Below are 27,418 nucleotides of genomic sequence, written 5' to 3'. Positions count from 1 at the left end.
TAGTAAGTAAAAGAATCGATGGAGCTGGAACACATTTCATAATCGGGTTTAAAGTTAATTCGAAACTAATGGCGTTTTCCATATAAGTACGTATGTCAAATCTAACACACCGTTTTATAATCGTTTGTCCCTATCCGTCATCTTGATATTTCCTTTTGTTAGAAAGAGACATAATAGAACAGAGATTTGTGAAGGGGCCCACAGATTACCAGTTCGCCGGGCGATATCAGCCTGTCAGTTAATCGCAAAAGGTGACAGTTCCGAACAACAACTGACAGACTGATATCGTCCGGCGAACTGGTAATCTGTGGGTCCTTTAAGAGGTTGCTAAGTTTTATGAATATGGGGGTAAATATCTTTTTTAACCCGCAGCAAAAAAATGTGGTAAGCACGAGCACTGGGATGCATGCTACTATAAGTGCGACGGCAACCAGACTTGCGACGACAACGACAAAAAATGGAATTGCCCCAAGAAAGACAAGTGCCTGAAGGGTTGCAGGTGCGATAAGGGATACTGCAGGGACAAGAAAGGCAACTGCGTACCGAAACAAGAACATCGTAAGTATCGTTTTTGGTTCTTGGAGAAAACACATGTCGCGCAGCAAGGAGTACAGATGCCATCAGATATACTGGAGCGGCGGAGGTGCTCAAAAATATCTGAACACGCACTCTAACGCCTTGACATTAGAGGCGTTTTCAGAAATTTGTGAGCATCTTGGCCGCTCCGATATATTTGATGGCGACTGTACCTAGAAATTAATTTAATAATATCCTGCCTATCGATATAGCCAGTTCCCTTGCTACATTAAAGAGACCCCACACTAGTCTCCCGAACGGCGGCATCTAGTCAACTCTATTATGGCTGCTGAACGACGCCAAGTCGGTGCAACTGCGCAGCGACGCCATTTTCCATAGGGCTGACTAGAAGCCAACGCTCAAAAGACGCGACGCCGACGCTCAAAAGACGCTACTGTGGGGGTCTCTAAGAATGAGTAATAATCAAGCATTATAGGATTTATAGGGCTCATAAGCAAGGATGGTCTATAAGATGTTGATACCAATGAGTGCGATGTTTTACTCCAAGTACTGGTAAATAAATAGCCTGGGTCGGATAGAATAGAGTAAAACTTTATTTTATATAATTTAATTTATTTAATATAATAGTAAGTAAAAGAATCGATGGAGCTGGAACACATTTCATAATCGGGTTTAAAGTTGATTCGAAACTAATGGCGTTTTCCATATAAGTACGTATGTCAAATCTAACACACCGTTTTATAATCGTTTGTCCCTATCCGTCATTTTGATATTTCCTTTTGTTAGAAAGAGACATAATAGAACAGAGATTTGTGAAGGGGCCCACAGACTATCAGTTCGCCGGGCGATATCAGCCTGTCAGTTAATCGCAAAAGGTGACAGTTCCGAACAACAACTGACAGGCTGATATCGTCCGGCGAACTGGTAATCTGTGGGCCATTTAAGAGGTTGCTAAGTTTTATGTAAATGTTTGTTTTTTTAACCCGCAGCAAAAAAATGTGGTAAACACGAGCACTGGGATTCATGCTACTATAAGTGCGACGGCAACCAGACTTGCGACGACAACGACAAAAAATGGAATTGCCCCAAGAAAGACAAGTGCCTGAAGGGTTGCAGGTGCGATAAGGGATACTGCAGGGACAAGAAAGGCAACTGCGTACCGAAACAAGAACATCGTAAGTATCGTTTTTGGTTCTTGGAGAAAACACATGTCGCGCAGCAAGGAGTACAGATGCCATCAGATATACTGGAGCGGCGGAGGTGCTCAAAAATATCTGAACACGCACTCTAACGCCTTGACATTACAGGCGTTTTCAGAAATTTGTGAGCATCTTGGCCGCTCCGATATATTTGATGGCGACTGTACCTAGAAATTAATTTAATAATATCCTGCCTATCGATATAGCCAGTTCCCTTGCTACCTTAAAGAGACCCCACACTAGTCTCCCGAACGGCGGCATCTAGTCAACTCTATTATGGCTGCTGAACGACGCCACGTCGGTGCAACTGCGCAGCGACGCCATTTTCCATAGGGCTGACTAGACGCCAACGCTCAAAAGACGCGACGCCGACGCTCAAAAGACGCTACTGTGGGGGTCTCTAAGAATGAGTAATAATCAAGCATTATAGGCAGGGCATGCTCCCGGGAATTCCCGGTTCTCAAATTCCCGGGAATTCCCGGGAATTTTATAGTGTCAAAAGAACCGGTACTGAACACCCGGTACCGGTACTTCCCGGTTCTCATCATATGACTATTTATTCCCATTTCAATAGTAGTAATGTTTAAATACTTTAAATAGTAGTAATGTTTTAATACTTTAAAACATTACTACTATACTGCTCGGGACATTAAATAACATTTAATAATGGTGCTATTTCATAATAGCACCCCACCGGGACCCAAATATCCCGATAAACTAACCTGGTAAAGTAGGCATTTCAATATTTCCAATCGATATTACGGATAATGGTAAATTGTAAAATTTCACCTAATTTATCTATTTCAATTTTATGTGAAACATTGCTCAGTACTTTTATGCCGGTTACATAGACGGACTATGTTATTAGCAATCTATCCGTTCTCGGGTCGAAATTTTAATTTCTGTATGCCGTGCCGTCATAGTGCTGAGTGCATCGACTTCGCTACGGCCGTGTGGCTCGGCCCAGGCGGAGGCAGTGTGCCGGTTAATTTAGTAAAAACAGGTTGAAACGCCAATTAAAATGTTTTTTTTTTGAACAAAATAAGTCATTTATTAATAGTTATGCAATTATTTATATGAAAATAAGTCTATCATGAAAATTGTACGCTAACACAAACAATTTCTTAAAAATAATCATATGATGCCTTGAGAACCGGGAAGAACTGGGCATCCCGGTTCCGGCCATGCCCAGAACCGGGAAATGAAATACTTGGTACCGGGACCGGTACTGCATGCCCTAATTATAGGATTTATAGGGCTCATAAGCAAGGATGGTCTATAAGATGTTGATACCAATGAGTGCGATGTTTTACTCCAAGTACTGGTAAATAAATAGCCTGGGTCGGATAGAATAGAGTAAAACTTTATTTTATATAATTTAATTTAAGTTACACAATTACGACCCGCCAAGTGCAAGTAGTATTATTTTACGTATTTATATGGCTTAAATAGGTATCAAAAACATATAATAGTAAGTAAAAGAATCGATGGAGTTTGAACACATTTCATAATCGGGTTTAAAGTTGATTCGAAACTAATGGCGTTTTTCATATAAGTACGTATGTCAAATCTAACACACCGTTTTATAATCGTTTGTCCCTATCCGTCATTTTGATATTTCCTTTTGTTAGAAAGAGACATAATAGAACAGAGATTTGTGAAGGGGCGCACAGATTACCAGTTCGCCGGGCGATATCAGCCTGTCAGTTAATCGCAAAAGGTGACAGTTCCGAACAACAACTGACAGACTGATATCGTCCGGCGAACTGGTAATCTGTGGGTCCTTTAAGAGGCTGCTAAGTTTTATGAATATGGGGGTAAATGTCTTTTTTAACCCGCAGCAAAAAAATGTGGTAAGCACGAGCACTGGGATTCATGCTACTATAAGTGCGACGGCAACCAGACTTGCGACGACAACGACAAAAAATGGAATTGCCCCAAGAAAGACAAGTGCCTGAAGGGTTGCAGGTGCGATAAGGGATACTGCAGGGACAAGAAAGGCAACTGCGTACCGAAACAAGAACATCGTAAGTATCGTTTTTGGTTCTTGGAGAAAACACATGTCGCGCAGCAAGGAGTACAGATGCCATCAGATATACTGGAGCGGCGGAGGTGCTCAAAAATATCTGAACACGCACTCTAACGCCTTGACATTAGAGGCGTGTTCAGAAATTTGTGAGAATCTTGGCCGCTCCGATATATTTGCTGGCGACTGTACCTAGAAATTAATTTAATAATATCCTGCCTATCGATATAGCCAATTCCCTTGCTACCTTAAAGAGACCCCACACTAGTCTCCCGAACGGCGGCATCTAGTCAACTCTATTATGGCTGCTGAACGACGCCACGTCGGTGCAACTGCGCAGCGACGCCATTTTCCATAGGGCTGACTAGACGCCAACGCTCAAAAGACGCGACGCCGACGCTCAAAAGACGCTACTGTGGGGGTCTCTACGAATGAGTAATAATCAAGCATTATAGGATTTATAGGGCTCATAAGCAAGGATGGTCTATAAGATGTTGATACCAATGAGTACGATGTTTTACTCCAAGTACTGGTAAATAAATAGCCTGGGTCGGATAGATTAGAGTAAAACTTTATTTTATATAATTTAATTTAAGTTACACAATTATGACCCGCCAAGTGCAAGTGGTATTATTTTACATATTTATATGGCTTAAATAGGTATCAAAAACATAATAGTAAGTAAAAGAATCGATCGAACTGGAACACATTTCATAATCGGGTTTAAAGTTGATTCGAAACTAATGGCGTTTTTCATATAAGTACGTATGTCAAATCTAACACACCGTTTTATAATCGTTTGTCCCTATCCGTCATTTTGATATTTCCTTTTGTTAGAAAGAGACATAATAGAACAGAGATTTGTGAAGGGGCCCACAGATTACCAGTTCGCCGGACGATATCAGCCTGTCAGTTAATCGCAAAAGGTGACAGTTCCGAACAACAACTGACAGACTGATATCGTCCGGCGAACTGGTAATCTGTGGGCCCTTTAAGAGGTTGCTAAGTTTTATGAATATGGGGGTAAATGTTTTTTTTTTAACCCGCAGCAAAAAAATGTGGTAAACACGAGCACTGGGATTCATGCTACTATAAGTGCGACGGCAACCAGACTTGCGACGACAACGACAAAAAATGGAATTGCCCCGCGAAAGACAAGTGCCTGAAGGGTTGCAGGTGCGATAAGGGATACTGCAGGGACAAGAAAGGCAACTGCGTACCGAAACAAGAACATCGTAAGTATCGTTTTTGGTTCTTGAAGAAAACACATGTCGCGCAGCAAGGAGTACAGATGCCATCAGATATACTGGAGCGGCCGAGGTGCTCAAAAATATCTGAACACGCACTCTAACGCCTTGACATTAGAGGCGTTTTCAGAAATTTGTGAGCATCTTGGCCGCTCCGATATATTTGCTGGCGACTGTACCTAGAAATTAATTTAATAATATCCTGCCTATCGATATAGCCAGTTCCCTTGCTACCTTAAAGAGACCCCACACTAGTCTCCCGAACGGCGGCATCTAGTCAACTCTATTATGGCTGCTGAACGACGCCACGTCGGTGCAACTGCGCAGCGACGCCATTTTCCATAGGGCTGTCTAGACGCCAACGCTCAAAAGACGCGACGCCGACGCTCAAAAGACGCTACTGTGGGGGTCTCTACGAATGAGTAATAATCAAGCATTATAGGATTTATAGGGCTCATAAGCAAGGATGGTCTATAAGATGTTGATACCAATGAGTAAGATGTTTTACTCCAAGTACTGGTAAATAAATAGCCTGGGTCGGATAGATTAGAGTAAAACTTTATTTTATATAATTTAATTTAAGTTACACAATTATGACCCGCCAAGTGCAAGTGGTATTATTTTACATATTTATATGGCTTAAATAGGTATCAAAAACATAATAGTAAGTAAAAGAATCGATCGAACTGGAACACATTTCATAATCGGGTTTAAAGTTGATTCGAAACTAATGGCGTTTTTCATATAAGTACGTATGTCAAATCTAACACACCGTTTTATAATCGTTTGTCCCTATCCGTCATTTTGATATTTCCTTTTGTTAGAAAGAGACATAATAGAACAGAGATTTGTGAAGGGGCCCACAGATTACCAGTTCGCCGGGCGATATCAGCCTGTCAGTTAATCGCAAAAGGTGACAGTTCCGAACAACAACTGACAGACTGATATCGTCCGGCGAACTGGTAATCTGTGGGCCCTTTAAGAGGTTGCTAAGTTTTATGAATATGGGGGTAAATGTTTTTTTTTTTAACCCGCAGCAAAAAAATGTGGTAAACACGAGCACTGGGATTCATGCTACTATAAGTGCGACGGCAACCAGACTTGCGACGACAACGACAAAAAATGGAATTGCCCCGCGAAAGACAAGTGCCTGAAGGGTTGCAGGTGCGATAAGGGATACTGCAGGGACAAGAAAGGCAACTGCGTACCGAAACAAGAACATCGTAAGTATCGTTTTTGGTTCTTGAAGAAAACACATGTCGCGCAGCAAGGAGTACAGATGCCATCAGATATACTGGAGCGGCCGAGGTGCTCAAAATATCTGAACACGCACTCTAACGCCTTGACATTAGAGGCGTGTTCAGAAATTTGTGAGCATCTTGGCCGCTCCGATATATTTGATGGCGACTGTACCTAGAAATTAATTTAATAATATCCTGCCTATCGATATAGCCAGTTCACTTGCTACCTTAAAGAGATCCCACACTAGTCTCCCGAGCGGCGGCATCTAGTCAACTCTATTATGGCTGCTGAACGACGCCAAGTTGGCGCAACTGCGCAGCGACGCCATCTTTCATAGGGCTGACTAGACGCCAACGCACAAAAGACGCGACGCCGACGCTCAAAAGACGCTAGTGTGGGGGTCTCTAAGAATGAGTAATAATCAAGCATTATAGGATTTATAGGGCTCATAAGCAAGGATGGTCTATGAGATGTTGATACCAATGAGTGCGATGTTTTACTCCAAGTACTGGTAAATAAATAGCCTGGGTCGAATAGAATAGAATAAAGCTTTATTTAAATATATAATTTAATTAAAGTTACAGAATTATGGCCCGCCAAGTGCAAGTAGTATTATAATAGCATATTTATATGTCTTAAATAGGTATCAAAAACATATAATAGTAAGTAAAAGAATCGATGGAGCTGGAACACATTTCATAATCGGGTTTCAAGTTGATCCGAAACTAATGGCGTTTTTCATAAAAGTACACGTATGTCAAATCTAACAAACCGTTTTATAATCGTTTGTCCCTCTACGTTATTTTGATATTTCCTTTTGTTAGAAAGAGACATAATAGAACAGAGGTTTGTGAAGGGGCCCACATATTACCAGTTCGCCGGGCGATATCAGCCCGTCAGTTAATCGCAAAAGGTGACAGTTCCGAACAACAACTGACAGGCTGATATCGTCCGGCGAACTGGTAATCTGTGGGCCATTTAAGAGGTTGCTAAGTTTTATGAATATGGGGGTAAATGTTTGTTTTATTAACCCGCAGCAAAAAAATGTGGTAAACACGAGCACTGGGATTCATGCTACTATAAGTGCGACGGCAACCAGACTTGCGACGACAACGACAAAAAATGGAATTGCCCCAAGAAAGACAAGTGCCTGAAGGGTTGCAGGTGCGATAAGGGATACTGCAGGGACAAGAAAGGCAACTGCGTACCGAAACAAGAACATCGTAAGTATCGTTTTTGGTTCTTGGAGAAAACACATGTCGCGCAGCAAGGAGTACAGATGCCATCAGATATACTGGAGCGGCGGAGGTGCTCAAAAATATCTGAACACGCACTCTTACGCCTTGACATTAGAGGCGTTTTCAGAAATTTGTGAGCATCTTGGCCGCTCCGATATATTTGATGGCGACTGTACCTAAAAATTAATTTAATAATATCCTGCCTATCGATACAGCCAGTTCCCTTGCTACCTTAAAGAGACCCCACACTAGTCTCCCGAACGGCGGCATCTAGTCAACTCTATTATGGCTGCTGAACGACGCCAAGTCGGTGCAACTGCGCAGCGACGCCATTTTCCATAGGGCTGACTAGAAGCCAACGCTCAAAAGACGCGACGCCGACGCGCAAAAGACGCTAGTGTGGGGGTCTCTAAGAATGAGTAATAATCAAGCATTATAGGTTTTATAGGGCTCATAAGCAAGGATGGTCTATAAGATGTTGATACCAATGAGTGCGATGTTTTACTCCAAGTACTGGTAAATAAACAGCCTGGGTCGGATAGAATAGAGTAAAACTTTATTTTATATAATTTAATTTAAGTTACACAATTATGACCCGCCAAGTGCAAGTAGTATTATTTTACGTATTTATATGGCTTAAATAGGTATCAAAAACATATACTAGTAAGTAAAAGAATCGATGGAGCTGTACGTCTACCATCAGTTTTGACATTGACATATACGCTCACGTCTACGTAATTTACTTTCTATGCGTCTCGCTCGTACTCGCATATGCGGGCAATAGTGCAAGCGAGATGTACAGAAAGTAAATTACGTAGACGTGAGCGTTATGTCAATGTTAAAACTGATGGTAGAGGCTCTGGAACACTTTTCATAATCGGGTTTAAAGTTGATTCGAAACTAATGGCGTTTTTCATATAAGTACGTATGTCAAATCTAACACACCGTTTTATAATCGTTTGTCCCTATCCGTCATTTTGATATTTCCTTTTGTTAGAAAGAGACATAATAGAACAGAGATTTGTGAAGGGGCCCACAGATTACCAGTTCGCCGGGCGATATCAGCCTGTCAGTTAATCGCAAAAGGTGACAGTTCCGAACAACAACTGACAGACTGATATCGTCCGGCGAACTGGTAATCTGTGGGTCCTTTAAGAGGTTGCTAAGTTTTATGAATATGGGGGTAAATGTCTTTTTTAACCCGCAGCAAAAAAATGTGGTAAACACGAGCACTGGGATTCATGCTACTATAAGTGCGACGGCAACCAGACTTGCGACGATAACGACAAAAAATGGAACTGCCCCAAGAAAGACAAGTGCCTGAAGGGTTGCAGGTGCGATAAGGGATACTGCAGGGACAAGAAAGGCAACTGCGTACCGAAACAAGAACATCGTAAGTATCGTTTTTGGTTCTTGGAGAAAACACATGTCGCGCAGCAAGGAGTACAGATGCCATCAGATATACTGGAGCGGCGGAGGTGCTCAAAAATATCTGAACACGCACTCTAACGCCTTGACATTAGAGGCGTGTTCAGAAATTTGTGAGCATCTTGGCCGCTCCGATATATTTGCTGGCGACTGTACCTAGAAATTAATTTAATAATATCCTGCCTATCGATATAGCCAATTCCCTTGCTACCTTAAAGAGACCCCACACTAGTCTCCCGAACGGCGGCATCTAGTCAACTCTATTATGGCTGCTGAACGACGCCACGTCGGTGCAACTGCGCAGCGACGCCATTTTCCATAGGGCTGACTAGACGCCAACGCTCAAAAGACGCGACGCCGACGCTCAAAAGACGCTACTGTTGGGGTCTCTACGAATGAGTAATAATAAAGCATTATAGGATTTATAGGGCTCATAAGCAAGGATGGTCTATAAGATGTTGATACCAATGAGTACGATGGTTTACTCCAAGTACTGGTAAATAAATAGCCTGGGTCGGATAGATTAGAGTAAAACTTTATTTTATATAATTTAATTTAAGTTACACAATTTTGACCCGCCAAGTGCAAGTGGTATTATTTTACATATTTATATGGCTTAAATAGGTATCAAAAACATAATAGTAAGTAAAAGAATCGATCGAACTGGAACACATTTCATAATCGGGTTTAAAGTTGATTCGAAAATAATGGAGTTTTTCATATAAGTACGTATGTCAAATCTAACACACCGTTTTATAATCTTTTGTCCCTATCCGTCATTTTGATATTTCCTTTTGGTAGAAAGAGACATAATAGAACAGAGATTTGTGAAGGGGCCCACAGATTACCAGTTCGCCGGGCGATATCAGCCTGTCAGTTAATCGCAAAAGGTGACAGTTCCGAACAACAACTGACAGGCTTATATCCTCAGACGAACTGGTAATCTGTGGGCCCTTTAAGAGGTTGCTAAGTTTTATGAATATGGGGGTAAATTTTTTTTTTTTAACCCGCAGCAAAAAAATGTGGTAAACACGAGCACTGGGATTCATGCTACTATAAGTGCGACGGCAACCAGACTTGCGACGACAACGACAAAAAATGGAATTGCCCCGCGAAAGACAAGTGCCTGAAGGGTTGCAGGTGCGATAAGGGATACTGCAGGGACAAGAAAGGCAACTGCGTACCGAAACAAGAACATCGTAAGTATCGTTTTTGGTTCTTGGAGAAAACACATGTCGCGCAGCAAGGATGTACAGTCACCATCAGATATACTGGAGCGGCCGAGGTGCTCAAAAATATCTGAACACGCACTCTAACGCCTTGACATTCGAGGCGTGTTCAGAAATTTGTGAGCATCTTGGCTGCTCCGATATATTTGATGGCGACTGTACCTAGAAATTAATTTAATAATATCCTGCCTATCGATATAGCCAGTTCCCTTGCTACCTTAAAGAGATCCCACACTAGTCTCCCGAACGGCGGCATCTAGTCAACTCTATTATGGCTGCTGAACGACGCAAAGTTGGCGCAACTGCGCAGCTATGCCATTTTCCATAGCGCCGACTAGACGCCAATGCTCAAAAGACGCTCAACTAGTGTGGGGGGTCTCTAAGAATGAGTAATAATCAAGCATTATAGGATTTATAGGGCTCATAAGCAAGGATGGTCTATGAGATGTTGATACCAATGAGTGCGATGTTTTACTCCAAGTACTGGTAACCTAAATAGAATAACGATATATTTGATGGCGACTGTACCTAGAAATTAATTTAATAATATCCTGCCTATCGATATAGCCAGTTCCCTTGCTACTTTAAAGAGATCCCACACTAGTCTCCCGAGCGGCGGCGTCTAGTCAACTCTATTATAATATAATAATATAATTAATCATTTACTTCGAGTAACTTTACAGACTCATATATTTTGTTAGTATGTACTTATAGCTATGTTAGTGTTTACAATTATCACTATATATACAGAAAAATAAAAATGTTTCTAGAAGTAGGTACAACATACCAATTAAGTAGCGTTTATACATAATAAGTACTTCTAGAAACATGCATCTCATCACAGTGCCTCATATATGTGCAGTCAAACCTCTCGGCTATCAAAAGGATAGGGTTGGGGCTGGCCCGCACCCGGCGCACCAGGGATGTGCATCGCTTGCGCATAGTCGTATAAAAGTAATCCATGCGTGCTTCAGCGAACATCCCTGATGCGCTACAGAAGCGGGGCAGCCCCACCAGGGCCCGGAACGCGTTGTTATATTGTACCCGAAGAGCCCCATAGGCCCGCTGCGTGTAGTACGTCCATAAGCTGCACGTATAGAGGGAGGTGCAATATGCTCTAAAAAGAGTTAATTTCAACTCCCTATTACAACGCGCAAACTTACGCGCAATCATGTTTGCACTCACCGACAGGGCTCTCCGTTCACGCTCGATGTCCATGTTGTATTTTAAGTCTGAGGTGACAACATGGCCTAAATATTTAAAGGACCTTTAACCACCCTTTCTAGTGGACTACCATTCAGGTTGATGGGAGGTACATACCTTGGGTATCCGATAACCAGTAGGTTCAAACACCATATATTGTGTTTATGGCGTAGGTCTCACAAATAGTTAAAAGTTTTCGCTAACCACAAGCCGATGCGCTCAGCAAAACCATATCGTCGGCATAAATCAAATTATTCAGACAAACTGTGTCGATATGACAGCCGATATGAGTTTTGCCGATCGCCTCATTCATGTAAAGGTTAAAAAGTGTGGGCGAGGTCAACCCCCCCTGTCTCACCCCACACTCCAACCGGTACGGGTCCGATAAAGTACCTGACCATCTAACACTATTGACCTGATTTCCATACCAATACCTCAGAATGTGTATGGTCTCATTAGGTAGTTTAATGGCTTCTAGTTTTTTCCATTGGATATTGTAGGAAACCAGGTCAAAAGCCTTAGACAGGTCTAAGAAGCACGCATAAACTGGCGTCTTTCTGTTTAAATAATACTTGACAGTGTGCTTAATGCACAGTATTGCACTTTCCGTTGATAACCCTGGTCGAAAACCAAACTAGTTGGGGTTAAGTAGTAGTAGTAGTAAACTCTTTATTGTACAAAAAGACATATTAAAAATAACATACAATTAGTAAGAAGTACAAAGGCGAACTTATCCCTTTGAGGGATCTCTTCCAGTTAACCTTTGAGTAGATGAGAGGAGAAAGTGAAAAGAGGGTGACAAATGCAGCAAAATGTACAACAAGGTACCAGAAAGATAAAGGATATAAATACATACAAAATTTATAGGATAAACATACATATATTACACAAAAAGGAATGGGGAAAATACACTAAAAATTGGAAAGAATTAGAACGATATAAAGCAACTATACAATAGAAATATAGACAAATTAATCAGTCAGATCATCAGATAACCATAGTTTCTTTAACCTCTCCTTGAACGACGCAACCGATTGTGCCTGCCTGAGCGAAACAGGCAGCTCATTCCACAGCTTCACTGGACGCACTGCGAAGGACTTGTTGTATCCTCGAGATTTGTGAGGAGGGATGGCAAGTGATAAATTCGCGCTCGAACGCAGACGGTGGCCACTGCCTTCAGCCAGAAATTGAAATTTTTGAGAGAGGTATAAAGGAGAAGAAGGTGTAAAAAGAACATTAAAGAGAAGAGAAAGAGTGTGAAGATCTCTACGGCGGCGGATTGGAAGCCAATTGAGTTTTTGACGGTAGTAAGACACATGATCGTACTTCCGTAGGCCGAAAATGAATCTTATACAGACATTCTGTAAGCGCTCTAACTTGTTCAGGAGTTCTTCTGTCATGTCCAGATTCACAGCGTCGCCGTAGTCGAGTAAAGGCAGTAACAGGGACCGAGCCAGCATGGCTTTGGTATCAAGTGGAAGAAAGTTCTGAAGGCGCCTTAAAGAATGGAGAGATCCAAACAGCTTTTTGCTCAATTCAGTTACATGAGGCGCCCAGGAAAGTGTCTGATCCATGGTGACCCCTAGATTTTTAACAGTGGGTGAGAAAGGAATTGGTATACCATCAAAGTAAATTCTAGGTGCCACCTGCTCAGACAGTATGGAGATGTAATGTGGACTTCCCAAAACGATCGCTTGCGACTTCATGGCGTTGACTTTTAAACCGAAAGATGAAACCCACAAACGGACGGAATCTAAATCGGCGTTAATTTGGTTTACGAGGGAATCGAAATCATCAAGTTTGGCAGCTGAATAAATTTGCAGATCGTCTGCGTAAAGGTGGTAAGAAGATTTTAATGACTTTGTAATGTTATTTATAAAAATGGAGAAAAGCAATGGAGAGAGAATACCCCCCTGAGGGACGCCAGAAGAAAGTTCACACCAATCAGAAAGATTATCATCAACTCGAACCCTCTGACGCCTCCCAAAGAGGTAGCTGCGAAACCAGGACAATGAAGTGGGTGCAACATTAAAAAGATTTAAAAAGGCTAGAAGAATGTCGAAATCAACTGTATTGAACGCGCTGCTAAAGTCTAAGAGAACCAAAACGGTGATCTTTTTATTTTCTATATTAAAGCGAATGTCGTCGGTGACTTTAACAAGAGCAGTGGTGGTGCTATGCCCGGGGCGGAACCCAGATTGGAAAGGGTTAAAAAGGTTGTGTCTATTGAGATGAGAAGAGAGACGTCTATTAGCAAAGTGTTCAATTATCTTGGAAAGGACTGGTAAGATGGAAATAGGTCGATATTGGGAAAACGAGGAAGGATTAGACACTTTAGGAAGTGGAATTATGTGAGCGTTTTTCCAGCATGAGGGAAAGACATCAGAGGAGAAAGAAAAATTTATTATATGCGACAGTACAGGAGCAATTGAGTCCGCCACGAGCATAAGCATATCCAAGCTCAGATTATCATCACCGACGGCTTTAGTTTTAATAGACTTGAGAATTGAGATAACTTCTTGCGAGGTAATGGGACCAAAATCAAAAAGAGAAGTATCTGGGAGTGGAGAATTGGCTAATAGGGCCAAAGAACTTTGCTTGACGGTCGGATCAAGGCAAACAGGGGAGGCACTGAAATATTGATTAAGAGCGTTAAGATCTAGAGTCCCAATAGCATTGGGTTTGGGCTTGCCAACACCAAGTGATTTTAAAAAACTCCAAAGTTTGGTGGGAGGACATTCGTCAATAGAACGATGTATGTATTTGCGCCTAGCGTCCCTGCAAGCCCTATTACAGCGGTTACGAAGCGATGTGTAAGTTCGGTGATTACGTTCCGAGGGATCGTGTCTTAGTCTTATACGAGCTCTGTTCCTTTTCTTCATTAGATCCCTAATGTCTGAAGTAAGCCACGGGGCAGGAAAGTGTTTGACACGTGTGGGTTTTAAAGGAGCATGCCTGTCAAAAACCGCAAGCAATACGCTGTTAAAAGTCTCTAACTTCTGGTCAACATCAGCTGCAGCATCTAACAAGGTTCTCCAACACACACTGCTTAAGTCGGCAATGAGCGCTTGTTGATCAATATCTGCAAGATTACGTCTCATAATAATTTTATGACGTCTTTTGGGGGAGCGAATTTTGAAGGAGGCGAAAATTAAGTCATGGTTCGAGAAAGCAGATGCATTGAATTGGCCGTGATGTGATACATGCCCAGGGGAAGAAGTAAGGATTAAATCGAGTAGAGAGGGGGGACCATTATGCGCAAAATGTGTGGGACTAAGTGGTAGAATATGAATATTGAGAGAGGAAGCGAGGGACTGAAGCCTTATTGACCGATGGTCATTTTTAACAAGGCAAGTGTTAAAATCACCCATTATCATAAGATGCTCAAACTGCGGGGCAAGATTAAACAAAGTGTTTTCGAAAGTGTCAAAGTAGTTAACGTTAGAGGAAGGGCTGTAAAACACACCCAGAAGGACTTTAGTGTGATGTAGTGAGACATCGAGAAATAAATACTCAGGAGAATTGGAATAAACTGTGGGAGACTGAGCAGCGATCTGGCAAGAAATTTCACTTTTTAAATAAATGGCAACCCCACCGCCGCGTACAATGCTGTTTCCGCCATCCCTACTACCCGTTCTGTCATTCCGAATCAAACGAAAACCGGGCAAAGGATAGTGGGTAGATGGAAGTGACGGTTTTAACCACGTCTCGGAGATCAAAATGGCGTGAATATTTTTACTGTCAAAAGTATCCAGAAGGTCTGGATAGTGGGCCGGTATGCTCTGCGCGTTAATGTGTACGACATTAAAGTTTTTCGTGGCGGCTTTGAAAGTGCAATGTAAACGATCGGACAGACCAGGCACATCAGACCCGTCGCTCAAGGAGTCGTAAAGGCTGGAGGAAGACAAAGAGAAAAACTCGCTATCAATGCTTGCGTTAAGTATATCTGACATGGTAAGTGCTGATAATTGTTTCTATAAAAATATGTATTGTGTAAAGTGTGTAAATAAATACAGAATAAAGAAATAAATTAAAAAGATTTGTGTAAATAGAAAGTGCTGATTTTTATATAATCTGTTGTATATATAAACTTGCTATCACCTCATTTACTCGCCAGCACTGCAGCTGTAAAAACAATAACAATAACAATAAACTATAAAATTTGACAATACGAAAGACGTTACGCATAACAAACATATTACTTATACCATCACTTATATAAACCTGCACAACTATAATTACAAAAAAAAATTAATAAAAAAATTACTAAAAACTTGCTAAACACTTTTTTAAAATAAAAATACGGCTTTATTTTAGCAATAACAAAACGCACTGTCAAACTGACATATGCCTAAGTGACATCATCGTGTTGAATATGACTTTTGTCTATAGTTGGCAAATTGGGTACAAATATTGTCAATTAAAAATAAAGAATGTCGGTAGAAGATGAAATTAAACTGTACATAAGATAAAGCAAGGTACATTAAAGTTTCAACCATTATAATAATGAGATACGGTAACTAAAATAAGTCTTACAACTAAACATAAACTATCGGGACCATGGGTCAGCGGGATTTTTCCTTGCGGCCCGTTTGGGGCGAGGGAGTACCTGCGCCGACGCACCGCCAGCTGGAGTCGCCCCTGCGGCAGACGATTGCGGGGGCACACCAGGCCGCTCCTGAGACTGCTCGGAGCTGGCCGCCACCCCTGAAGGCGTTGGCAATGCCTGCAACTCAGCCAGCGTCGTAATTTTACGCCGCGAACCATCCGGGCACACCACAACTATCTTTCCATCACTGGTCCAGCTGCTCCTGACCCCATATACTCGCCTGGCTTCAACAAAGACTGCATGCTCACGTACTTATTTAACTGTACATTAAGCACACTATCAAATACCTTAGCAATAATAGTCGCAAGGGATATAGGCCTGTAGTTATTGGTGTCAGACAAATCTCCAGTTTTATTTTTAGGTACAGAATAACTACAGTTTTCATCATATCCTCAGGCAAATAACAGTGCCTTACACACAGCGTATAAAACAAAGCTAACACTCTTGATGTGGGGACCCGCATTTTGGAGATGTTCGATGCTGAGGCCATCGTGCCCTGGGGATTTGCCTCGGGAGATAGATTTAATGGCTTCCGATACATCCTTAGCAGTATATCCCGGTCCAGGTTCCACGTCGTTGATCTCAGCATCGCTCATCTCATCCTGACAGGCACAGGAAGAGGCAATTTGATAACGAAATGATCTTTAAAAGTGTTAGCTATGTCTTTGGTGTCAGTTCTGCCATTAACACTCACAGGGCACGAAGGTCGAAATTTCATGTTGTTTGTGGCTTTCCAAAATGACCGGAAGTCCTTTTTGGAGTGCTGTGAAGCTAGAATATTCATTTTTATTTGAGTCTGATGGTCCTGGCACCATTTCAAGCGAGATTTGAATATTCTTCGCGTTTCACACATCTCATTAAATAATCTGCCCACTCCCGGTCTACCATAAAGTGTCCACTCATTAAATTTTTCTCTTGCGGCCCTGTGCGCATCGCTGACATGCCTATTCCACCCTACTACCTGTTTTTTGGGCTTACGCCTCCTTAATGCGGTTCGCATCGCAGCTACACAAAGGACAGACACAATATTTCTATACAGAATGTCCAGGACTTTCCTATGCCTCATTTCACTGCAATATTTATCTGCACAATGTGTAAACTCAATAGGAAAGTCAATACATTTCAACAACCTGTTGCACTCTTCGCTGATAATAAGTGATTGCTTGCTCCGACCCTCTCCCTCCCCATATTACGTGTTGATTTGATACTTCAACTGATCTATTTAACCTGGGTGTAAGTAGCGTCAAATTACACTGCAACATGAGTGGGAAATGGTCGGACCAGGTCACATTATAATTAACATATACGTCATTCACAGATGCAAACGCAGACTGTGTTATAACACAGTGGTCCAACCACCGTCTACACTTATGAGCATCACTAATGAAAGTATAAGTTTTTGTATGTCCATACAACACCAATCTAGGTCGTTGCAGTAGTCCATCAATTCACGGAAAAACAGTTCACCTGGATGGGCAATGGGGGTCCCTTTGTTTCGCATAAACTTTTAAGTCATAATGTATTGTTTGTCATATTATCGTTAGTCATAAAACTGAAACCGTTAACTTTTCAGGATTTTCGTAAGGTTATTCTATAGATAGGTTAGGTTAGGTTAGGTTTGTTTTATGGCAATCCTGAAAAGTTACGCGTTTCTGAGAAAAACCAATTATGACTAACGAAAATTCGGACATACAATACATTATGACTTAAAACTATTTGGGAAACAATAGAGACCCTGGGCAATGAAATCTCCCATTATATAAACAGATTCGACCCCGTATTCATCAACAATAGCACTCACCGCACCGAGGCAATCCGTAAATTCCGGTAGGTTGTCCGCGCTATTCGTCGGCATATACACACTAATAACTATAATCGGACGGTCGCACTGCACAACCGATACGTCGTGAAGAACGGCACTATTCCACAACAGCGCAACGCCGCCGTGTGGTTGCCCGCGCACCATACCCGCCGTCGTGTCCACAGCCGATGTTCCCGTCGCACAGAAATTGTCGTCAATGCCATTCAAAAACGGAATCTCGTCCGGCAACAGCCATGTCTCCTGGAGAGCAATTATAACACATGTTTTGCACAGGTGTTTCACACCGTAAACACAACGCTTAACATTCCTACAGTTGAGACTTGCAAATGTAAACAAACCACTTTCCATGTATTTATAAGATTGGTTTACTGCCGTCAGCAAAACTAGTTCTACGCGGTTCCTTGGGCTTGTAATGAACAAACCTACGGAAAATAATACCTTTCGGCCATAAATTATTGTCTAAAAACAATGGTACTTTCGATTCAGCGACAAATAATGTATAGGCGCTATAGTACTCTTCGTTTCTTATTCTCTATCTATCTTATTTTTAATTTCTCCAATGTCACTGATTCATTCGTTTCGCTCCTAATGTGATCAGCAATTTCCGATACTATCGCATTTTTATCTACTTTCGTAATAAACATGGGAACTCTGCGCTCCGCCGCCTTAAAATTTCCGTGAGTCGTAATCGCCGTACCAAACTGTCCTTCAAATCGTTTATTAGATTTTTTCTTTTTGTATTGCACGGTCTGCCAATCATCCTTATCATTTTGCATAGTATCAATGTTTTGCGGAGCCGGGACCGGTATAGAAGAGCCCTTAAGGGCGATTGTGCACTACAATGAATTTTACTGTCCGGCAGTCTGAGTTTTCATGGTCCGATATGGCATGAAAAAAACGGATGATTGGCTTGTGCACTTGTCCGTCTTTTTACTCGCAGGTGCGGCGCAGGTGGCATGAAAAAAAACGGATGATTGGCTTGTGCACTTGTCCGTCTTTTTACTCGCAGGTGCGGCGCAGTGGCATGAAACACACACCCCCCCTAGCCCGCCCTCGCCCGGCCAAGTCATGAATAATACTAATTCCAGACGCAGTGCACAAGCATAAACACGTTTTTCATAGCTGTCATCTCGGACCGGAAAAAAACTGTCCGGAATGGGGAAAAGTAAAATGTTGGACGGTAAAATTACGTCTAGTGCACAAGCTACTATATACATTTAATGGCGTGCCATATCGGACCGTAAAAACTCGGACTGCCGGACAGTAAAATTCATTGTAGTGCACAATCGCCCTTCTTAGGTGCTGGCTCGGCCGGTACAATCAGCTGTTTGGCGCGATGACTCATCTCTGTCGTCATAACGGTCGCCGGCGGCAACACAATGTTCTCCGCGGTAGGCCGGCTACCCGACATAACAATTGAGCGATACGGTACATTTTCACTTGTACTTACGCTTGACAATGTTTGTTCTTTGCTGACATTTGTTGTCTCGTTTAATGTCGAGTTATGTTGGTGTGCCCAGAGGTCCGCTATCTAAGCACCAAGCACCCCGTCTCGCGTTGCAGTACACATCGAAAATCGCGACTGTGCGACATTTTTAGTTGCCTGTACCTCCTTTCTTATGTCCTCTAGCTCATCCGTGGTAACGTAATTCGCTTTAATAGCAGCCACGTCATTCTGCAAGCGCACAATATCCTTTAAAAATTTTGTGCAGTCCAAATGGTCGAAAGTTATTGGTGGCAATTTTTCTAACTGTCTTGCCACAAACACAGGTATCGAACAGGGGTCCTCTGTTCTGAAGACGCCAATTACGTCGTATATATCACGTTGCTCCTTTCCGTCACCTCGCCGCTGTATATTTTGTTTGGCCGTTGTAACAGCGTCAAAAAGTAACAACTTCGACTTTTGAATTTCGGTAGCGGTGAACGCTGAAGTACACAAACGAACTAAAGTATCTTCACTAATGGATGACAATTTATTCTGTATGTACGACAACATTTCGTCTATAACAATGCTACAAACATTACACTTCACTGTACTCGACATATTTACGAACGCTTGCGCGCCGGTAATAAGTAATTAACAATATTACAAATATGCAGATGCGTGTCACCGCTGTGAGCGCGCGCGAGACAGAATGAATTATGGCTGCTGAATGACACCAAGTTGGCGCAACCGCGTAGCGACGCCATTTTCCATAGCGCTGACTAGACGCCAACCCTCAAAAGACGCGACGCCGACGCTCAAAAGACGCTAGTGTAGGGGGTCTCTAAGAATGTGTAATAAGCAAGCATTATAGGATTTATAGGGCTCATAAGCAAGGATGGTCTATGAGATGTTGATACCCATGCGTGCGATGGTTTACTCCAAGTACTGGTAACCTAAATAGCCTGGGTCGGATAGAATAGAATAAAACTTTATTTTATATAATTTAATTTAAGTTACACAATTATGGCCCGCACAGTGCAAGTAGTATTAAATTACATATTTATATGTCTTAAATAGGTATCAAATACATATAATAGTAAGGAAAAAAATCGATGGAGCTGGAACATGTTTCATAATCGGGTTTAAAGTTGTTTCGAAACTAATGGCGTATGTCAAAATCTAACAAACCGTTTTATAATCGTTTGTCCCTGTCCGTCATTTTGATATTTCTTTTTGTTAGAAAGAGACATAATAGAACAGAGGTTTGTGAAGGGGCCCACAGATTACCAGTTCTTTGTTTAATTTTCTTAAAAAATATTTTCTACTATTTTATGTCGCACTATACGAGTAAGTAGGTGCAACAAAATCGCTCTATATAATTTTTGCCAAACCGCGAGTTCTCCGTTCGGGGCGAACTATTAGTAAAACTTAAAAATCTATAGATAAAAAATTTGGCCCAGATCGCCGTCAACGGGTAAGGTGCCCAGAAGGCTGGCCGTATTTCCCCGCTGTATGGCGATACTAATACGCTGGGCGAAATAGTGGCCAGCCCTCTGGTCACCAGAAGCCTCTATTAGGCGCGCCGACAAGTCTTTGTACAGACGACGCGCACTTGGCCCCCACGGCTTCAAAGTTTCGACACCAAACGCCGCAAATATGTAGCTGCTTCCCAGAGCGGCATATTTGCGGCGCTTGAGGCTTTCGGCTGAGGAAGCCGCAGCGCCAGCAGAATATTTGGTGCTTGGAACATGGGACGGTGCCAGGGTATCAACGCAAGTAGCGTCCCAAACTAGCGGCCGACCCATGCTCCAAGGTACCAGTGTCAATCCGTTGGGCCTCTTGCCATCATCCCTGGCCAGACCGCTGGGCTCGAGGACTGCAGGTACTTTGGCACTAACAAGAGCCCGACGGATGACATCATTTATACTGGCATGGCGGGGGATCCTGCCAGCGCTTCGATACATTATCTAATAATCTACCAAAAAAATACAACAAAAAATATTTACAGGACTTTTTTTCGGTGTAGCGTACTTTTATAGCGGGAGAAACGTACAAAAACTGCGATTTGTTGTCGATTTGAACTTGACAACTAAAATGTCAAAAAAAATTGTTTAGACACCTCCCATTTTTTTACGTTCGGAAATCACCCACTTTATAGACTTTACGGCAATGACATTTAGTGGTCGTTGTATTTATTCTGCTCGTCAAAAATCATTTGCTATGGGGTACCTATAGATACACAACCTGTTTAAGGGTTAATGTTTATTTGTAACTACAAAGGATACCGTTTAAGCTAACTCTGCACCGTGTTTGCTAGCATAGAGTGTGGAAGTATTATTTTAAACGTCATAATTTCATAGAAATTAAAAAAAATCGCAGCTAAGTAATCTTACGTATGAACTATGAAAACCCTCTCCCTCTCCCTTGTAAGAAAAAAAAAATATAATATATTTTCGACCCCCTCCACCCCGAAATCGTCTTCCGTAATAAATGAATGGCGCCAAAACTGTTTCTCGAACTCAAAATACCCGATTTAAGTTTGCTTTGCTAACTGATCAGTTCATCAGCGCACATAGGTCGAAAATCCCGATTTAGGCCGCCAATAATATTTTATTGCATTTTTGCGCTTTATATACGATTTCGAACTAAGAAAACATATTTTTAGATAATTACAATTATTATTTTTAAATTTAGGGCCTTTTTTCCAAAAAAATATTGATTTTGCTCCTCCTCGCTTGATTATTTTATATTTTAATGATATATATTGTAGTAAATAAATATGTATTTTCGTCCATTGAATGTATAAATAATAAAATACGCATATATTTATACATATATATTATATTTATGTATAAGAGTCGCTCTTTAGCGATAAGACCGCCTGTTGTTGCTTAGTTTTTTATTTATGTTAATTTGCTGTATTTAATCATGTTTTCATTGTGCACAATAAAGAATATTATTATTTGTATGTCTTTCCCATCACGGAACAATGGTGTTCCGGACCTTTGGGAGGCGTGCGCGGAGCCGAAGCCAACACGTAGAGGCCCTTTTGACACTTTAATGAAATGTAAGGGGTACACCGAGCGGAGGCTGCCCTTGCCCGTGTCATGGGACGCACGCAGAGGCAGCACCCGCCAGGGTGTAAGGACTATTGAGAGTTGATGGAATCTAAAATTAACTAGGTTATTGGGTGAAAGCGATGGACTAAGAACTGAGCTATGGGGTAAAAAACCGGACGCCTGCCTAATAAAACGGTATGCAATTTTATTTCCGGCAGACGGTGACTCGCCCTCACAAGATGGGCCCCCACAAAAAGCGACATCTAGGATGGCTCAAGGGCAACACCGGTGTGAGCGGCTCAGGGGTGTCGAGAGGTGTGCGCCGCTTTCTACCCAGTGGCTGTTAACAGCCACTGTGCCAACTCGCGTCTTATGCATATTTCACTTCCACCCCTGGAGCTTATAGCTCTAACGACTCCACTCTGGCCGGCCGGCTAAGGCAAGCCAGAGGCAGAGAATCCTGTCCTACCCACCCTCCTTGCGGGTAACAGAACTCTCCGGGAGCACTCGGGTACGTGAGGTCGCTAATCCCCAACAGCTCGCCACAAGCTGCCCTGCGTTGACTGATTGCACTGGTAAAACCAGCGGGCGATGGGGTCGTCACATCCCTACGCCACAATTATTATTATTATTATTATTTGTATCTCCTTGGATATCACGGGCCTATAATCCCGGTTTTTTGATAGGCTTGCGTGGGGACACAGATCCAACACGTAGAGGCCCCTTGGAGAGCTTTTATGTCATGTAGAACGCCTGCTGGAACCCGTTCACAGGTGCAACAATAGACACCCATGAACCGGTCTCAGCAGGCATTGGGACTATTGTAGAAAAAGAGAACAGTATACCGGTCTATGGATTGAAGTTTAGGTGGACTATGAGACTGGGTTATTACAAAGACGTACGGACACCTGCCATAACAATGTTTACACAAGTTATCGAGGCAGGTGGTGACTTGCCGCGCACTAGATGGGCCCCTGAAACTGCCGTCGCGAAGACGACCAGGAGCAACATAGGTGTGAGCGGCTCAGGGGTGTCGAGAGGTGTGCGCCGCTTTCTACCCAGTGGCTGTTAACAGCCACTGTGCCAACTCGCGTCTTATGCATCTTTCACTTCCACCCCTGGAGCATATAGCTCTAACGACTCCTCTCTGGACGGCCAATTAAGGCAAGCCAGAGCTGAGAGTCCTGCGGGTCCCCTTGGGGTCCACTCCGACCGACGAAAACACGCCGGAGACGGAGACCCTGACCGACTCTCGGGAGCTTATTATTATTATTATTATATGTATGACATAAACTAACAGAAATATACAAAGGTTGTTATCTAACATTATTACGACTGATATATTTACTCAAAAAGATTAACATAAATATATAAATCACACGCCACATTTAATCATCATCATATCTTAAAGAAATTTCCTCCTCATCGCTTGGGTAGCATTGACCATTCTCTGCTCTCGCGTTATGTGGCTCAGCAGAAATCAATAGCTGCATAGTTTCTGGCAGAAATAATTTAACTCGAGGTTTCGTTATCTTTCTCGTACTGCTGATAAGCGGATCGGAGGTCAGAAGCAACCTATGGTAAATGTCCCTAGAAAACTTTCAGGCATAGTTTAAACTATATGACCGAAAGTGTTTGTTTCGGGCTACTACAAGTTGTTCAAAGGGAACTATTAAGTTTTCAATAATATGTAATTCTGCCATGGATCAGTATTTTGTGCATTGTCGGTGTCATCGGATGCCACTCATACAAATTTATATAAAGCTTTGCCGTTTCCAGAGCGTATGGGCGGAGCGGCGGAGCTTCCTTCCAACCAAGATTCATTAGATATCAGAAATTTTTCCACAATGCGACGTGATTGAATCCATTTCTTTTTAAATTCTGATTTATAATGTGAAAATTTACGCTTCATGTTCTTTTTTTCTTCATTTCCGTCACCTGAGCGCATAAGGAGATAATTTTCTAAAAAGTCCAATTTTTCAGTTATTGACTGAAAATTTTGTTCATTTAACTTATCAAACAGGTATTTTCGAGTCACAACTTTTAAACCCGAGGCATTTGATGAACCTAGAATAACAGAAAAGACATTTTAACGCTAATGAAAAAAAAAACGTAATAATTTGCTATTTCCGAAATTTTTTTTGAAACTCGATATTTTACAAAGTGCCCCCCAATTTTTTCATAAAACGTAAAGATATAATAGATTTATATAATGACATAAAAAATATTACTGGGACGGGCTCGGAAGTATAGTATTTTCACAATTGAATATGAAAAAATAACAAATTTTTCATCAAGAAAAGGGTCATGTTTAGTGGGTTATATATATTTCACCGTAAAATTGTAAAAATCGTTAGATTATAATCTAACTAGCGATATTGTAAACTGTCGAAATATTGTGTACTGTAACTTAGTGATTACAATTTTACGGATTGTTTTTAGGTAGATTATAATCTATCGACGAGAAACCGTAAGATTGTGAACCGACACACGACGAAACGCACCTCGCGCGCTGATTGGTCGGTCTTACGGTAGGCCGTTCTATGTCCATAGAGTTAAGAATCAAACACAGGTGTCAGTGAAGTAAATCAAATACGCTTCAAATATTGTGTGAGCAAGTATGTATTTATTATTAAGAAGAGAATCAATAATTCTGACATTATGTAAAAAAAAATACGAACAAAATAATAAAATCAGAAACGTCACTTTCTCGTGAAATACAACTAAATATAAAATAAAAAATCAGAAACGCAGCAATAAAATATTTCCTCTCTCTAACACAAAGCAAAATAAAAAAATAATAACAAAATGTCGAAACAATCATGCACCATAAAAATGTTCACTTGTTGTTACACGTCAAAGAGCCGTGGCACTTAGAGTTACAAAGAACTTTGGCTTTCTTGCAACTACATTTTTTGGAAATGCATTGTCCATTTTTATTTTTTTGGCAGTTGCATCGTTTAATGCCTTGTCCGCCAAATGACGAAGACAAGGACGCTATACTTCTCAACGGTAATGTGATCTGAAAAAAAAAAGTTAATATGTATTAGATTAAAAAGACAGGGTAGCCGAGCCGTCAAATCCATATCTACTTATATTATGAAAGCGAAAGTATGTCCGTCTGTAGTAGTAGTAGTAGTAAACCGAAAATCATCCCTTAAGTGAGATAATTGATGCATCGCCTGATAATTGATGTAAGCATATGCTCAAATTAAATCACTGCCATTACATTTTATCTAGGCATTATAGTTGTCTCTCAAATAAGGAAAATTGTGTGGGGAATCAACAAAAAGCAGTAAAAAAGTCAGATACTCAGATTACTAATTCCATGTAGACGAAGTCGCGACCAAAACTAGTATTAAATACATTGCTAAAAAGGTGATATTTTATAGTAATTTATACTAACCTCTGGAATCTTACTGAGTAGTTCAGCAGAGAGGAGAGAAGAGAACAGCATTTCGAGGCACCCAGTCTTAGATTACTCCAAAAGCAGTGCCAACTTGATATAACTAGTTCTTTTTGTTTAAAATTTTTCCAATCAGATTTTTACGGTCCAACGGTCCCCTGTCAACTTTTGGAACCTCAACCAATACAGTCGAACCAATACTGATATCTTTAAATTTCTTAGACGATGTGGCTAGCATTTTATCTGCCGCTCTTTTTAGATGTATGTGCGATTGTGTTCTTTCTTGCACAATACTTTGTTCATTTACATCTAAACATATATTTTCCTGCTCGTTGTCTGGTTTATGATCTGCAACTACAGGTTCACCGTCATGTAAAGCAGGAACAGGAAGTAGTTCAGGATTTTTTCCAATGCTAATTTCTTCTAAGATAATCACTTCATGTCCCCTTGCTGCTGTTTCTTGTTGTTCAGTCATCTAAGTGTCAATTTCTGAAATATGTATTCTTTTTACTTCTTGCTGTTCATTGTCTGGTTTATGAATAATAACATCTGCAACTACAGGCACACTCTCATATAAAGCAGGAAGTAGTTCAGGACTTTTACCAATGCTAATTTCTTCTAAGATAATCACTTCAAGTCCCATTGTTGCTGTTTCTTGTTGTTCAATCATCTGAGTGTCGATTTCTGAAATATGTATTCTATCTACTTTTTCCTGTTCATTGTCTGGTTTATGAATTTCTGCAACTACAGGCACACTCTCATATAAAGCAGGAAGTAGTTCAGGTTTTTTTCCAATGCTAGTCTGTTCTATGATAATATGATATGATAATCACTTCGTGCCCCCTTGTTGCTGTTTCTTGTTGTTCAATCTTCTGAGTGTCTATTTCGGAAATATGTATTCTATTAACTTTTTTCTGTTCTTCCTCCTCTTGATCTTTTTCTGAATTATCTTCTTTGTTGTTGTTAATCTATTCAAAAAAAAATTCTATATCTTCTTCTGGTTCTAATTTTGATATTACATTTTTGGATAAGTAGGTGGATGAGAGCCCGAGTTTTGGATCCGCACCAAACAAGGCTTTATACGGAGTTCGAGCAATTGTTGAATGGTATAATGATTTTTTCTGGAATTTAACGAAATAGCACCCAATGGACCAATTAGTAGATTTGTTATCTATCATCCAAGCACGAATCATATTTTTTACGTCTTGATTTGAACGTTCTATACTTCCTTGACTTTGCGGATATCTAGGCCTTCCATTAACTATTTTACAAGCAGGCCACAAACTGACTATTTCTCTTAGTACAGATGCTGTGAACTCGCGTCCATTGTCACTTTGGAGGATATGGGGGCAGCCAACTTCCAAAAAAATCTTTAGAATCTCGATAGCCACTTCTTTAGCCTCTTTGCTTTTTAATGGTCGCAAAAAACAAAATTTAGTTAAATGGTCCTGGTATTGTAACAACCATTTATACTCATTATCCGGAGATGTCTGAAAGTCCACAAGATCTATTTGTCCTCTTCTATTGAAGTCGTCAGAAATCAACGGCTTTACGACAATACCTTTTTTTGGGAAGCTTTTCTTTGATAGGCATGTTTTACATAAATTCAAGAATATTGAAATCGCGAATATTGGCACCACATATTTATTTTTCAAGGCGTGAACAATTTTGTCTCGGCGTCCGTGTCCAGTAGCAATATGTGCTTCGAGTATTTTTTGGTAATAATCTTCCGTTGGAATTATTTGTA

General features: G+C 41.3%; 1 protein-coding gene across 1 annotated transcript in view; it reads left to right on the top strand.

Moving 5' to 3' along the window:
* The window catches only part of LOC134793937 (zonadhesin-like), a 39,982-nt gene extending 29,762 nt beyond the window's left edge, over positions 1-10,220 (top strand). The window contains exons 23-30 of the mRNA XM_063765654.1: positions 373-558; positions 1,527-1,712; positions 3,578-3,763; positions 4,812-4,997; positions 6,047-6,232; positions 7,289-7,474; positions 8,697-8,882; positions 9,931-10,220. Coding sequence (XP_063621724.1) covers positions 373-558; positions 1,527-1,712; positions 3,578-3,763; positions 4,812-4,997; positions 6,047-6,232; positions 7,289-7,474; positions 8,697-8,882; positions 9,931-10,220 — 1,592 coding nt within the window. The remainder of the gene's footprint in view (positions 1-372; positions 559-1,526; positions 1,713-3,577; positions 3,764-4,811; positions 4,998-6,046; positions 6,233-7,288; positions 7,475-8,696; positions 8,883-9,930) is intronic.
* Positions 10,221-27,418: the final 17,198 nt, after the last annotated feature.

Source organism: Cydia splendana, chromosome 9, assembly GCF_910591565.1.
Source record: "Cydia splendana chromosome 9, ilCydSple1.2, whole genome shotgun sequence".
Lineage (NCBI taxonomy): Eukaryota > Metazoa > Arthropoda > Insecta > Lepidoptera > Tortricidae > Cydia > Cydia splendana.
The sequence above is the reverse complement of the archived record's forward strand: the minus strand, read 5'-3'. Positions and strand labels throughout refer to the sequence as shown.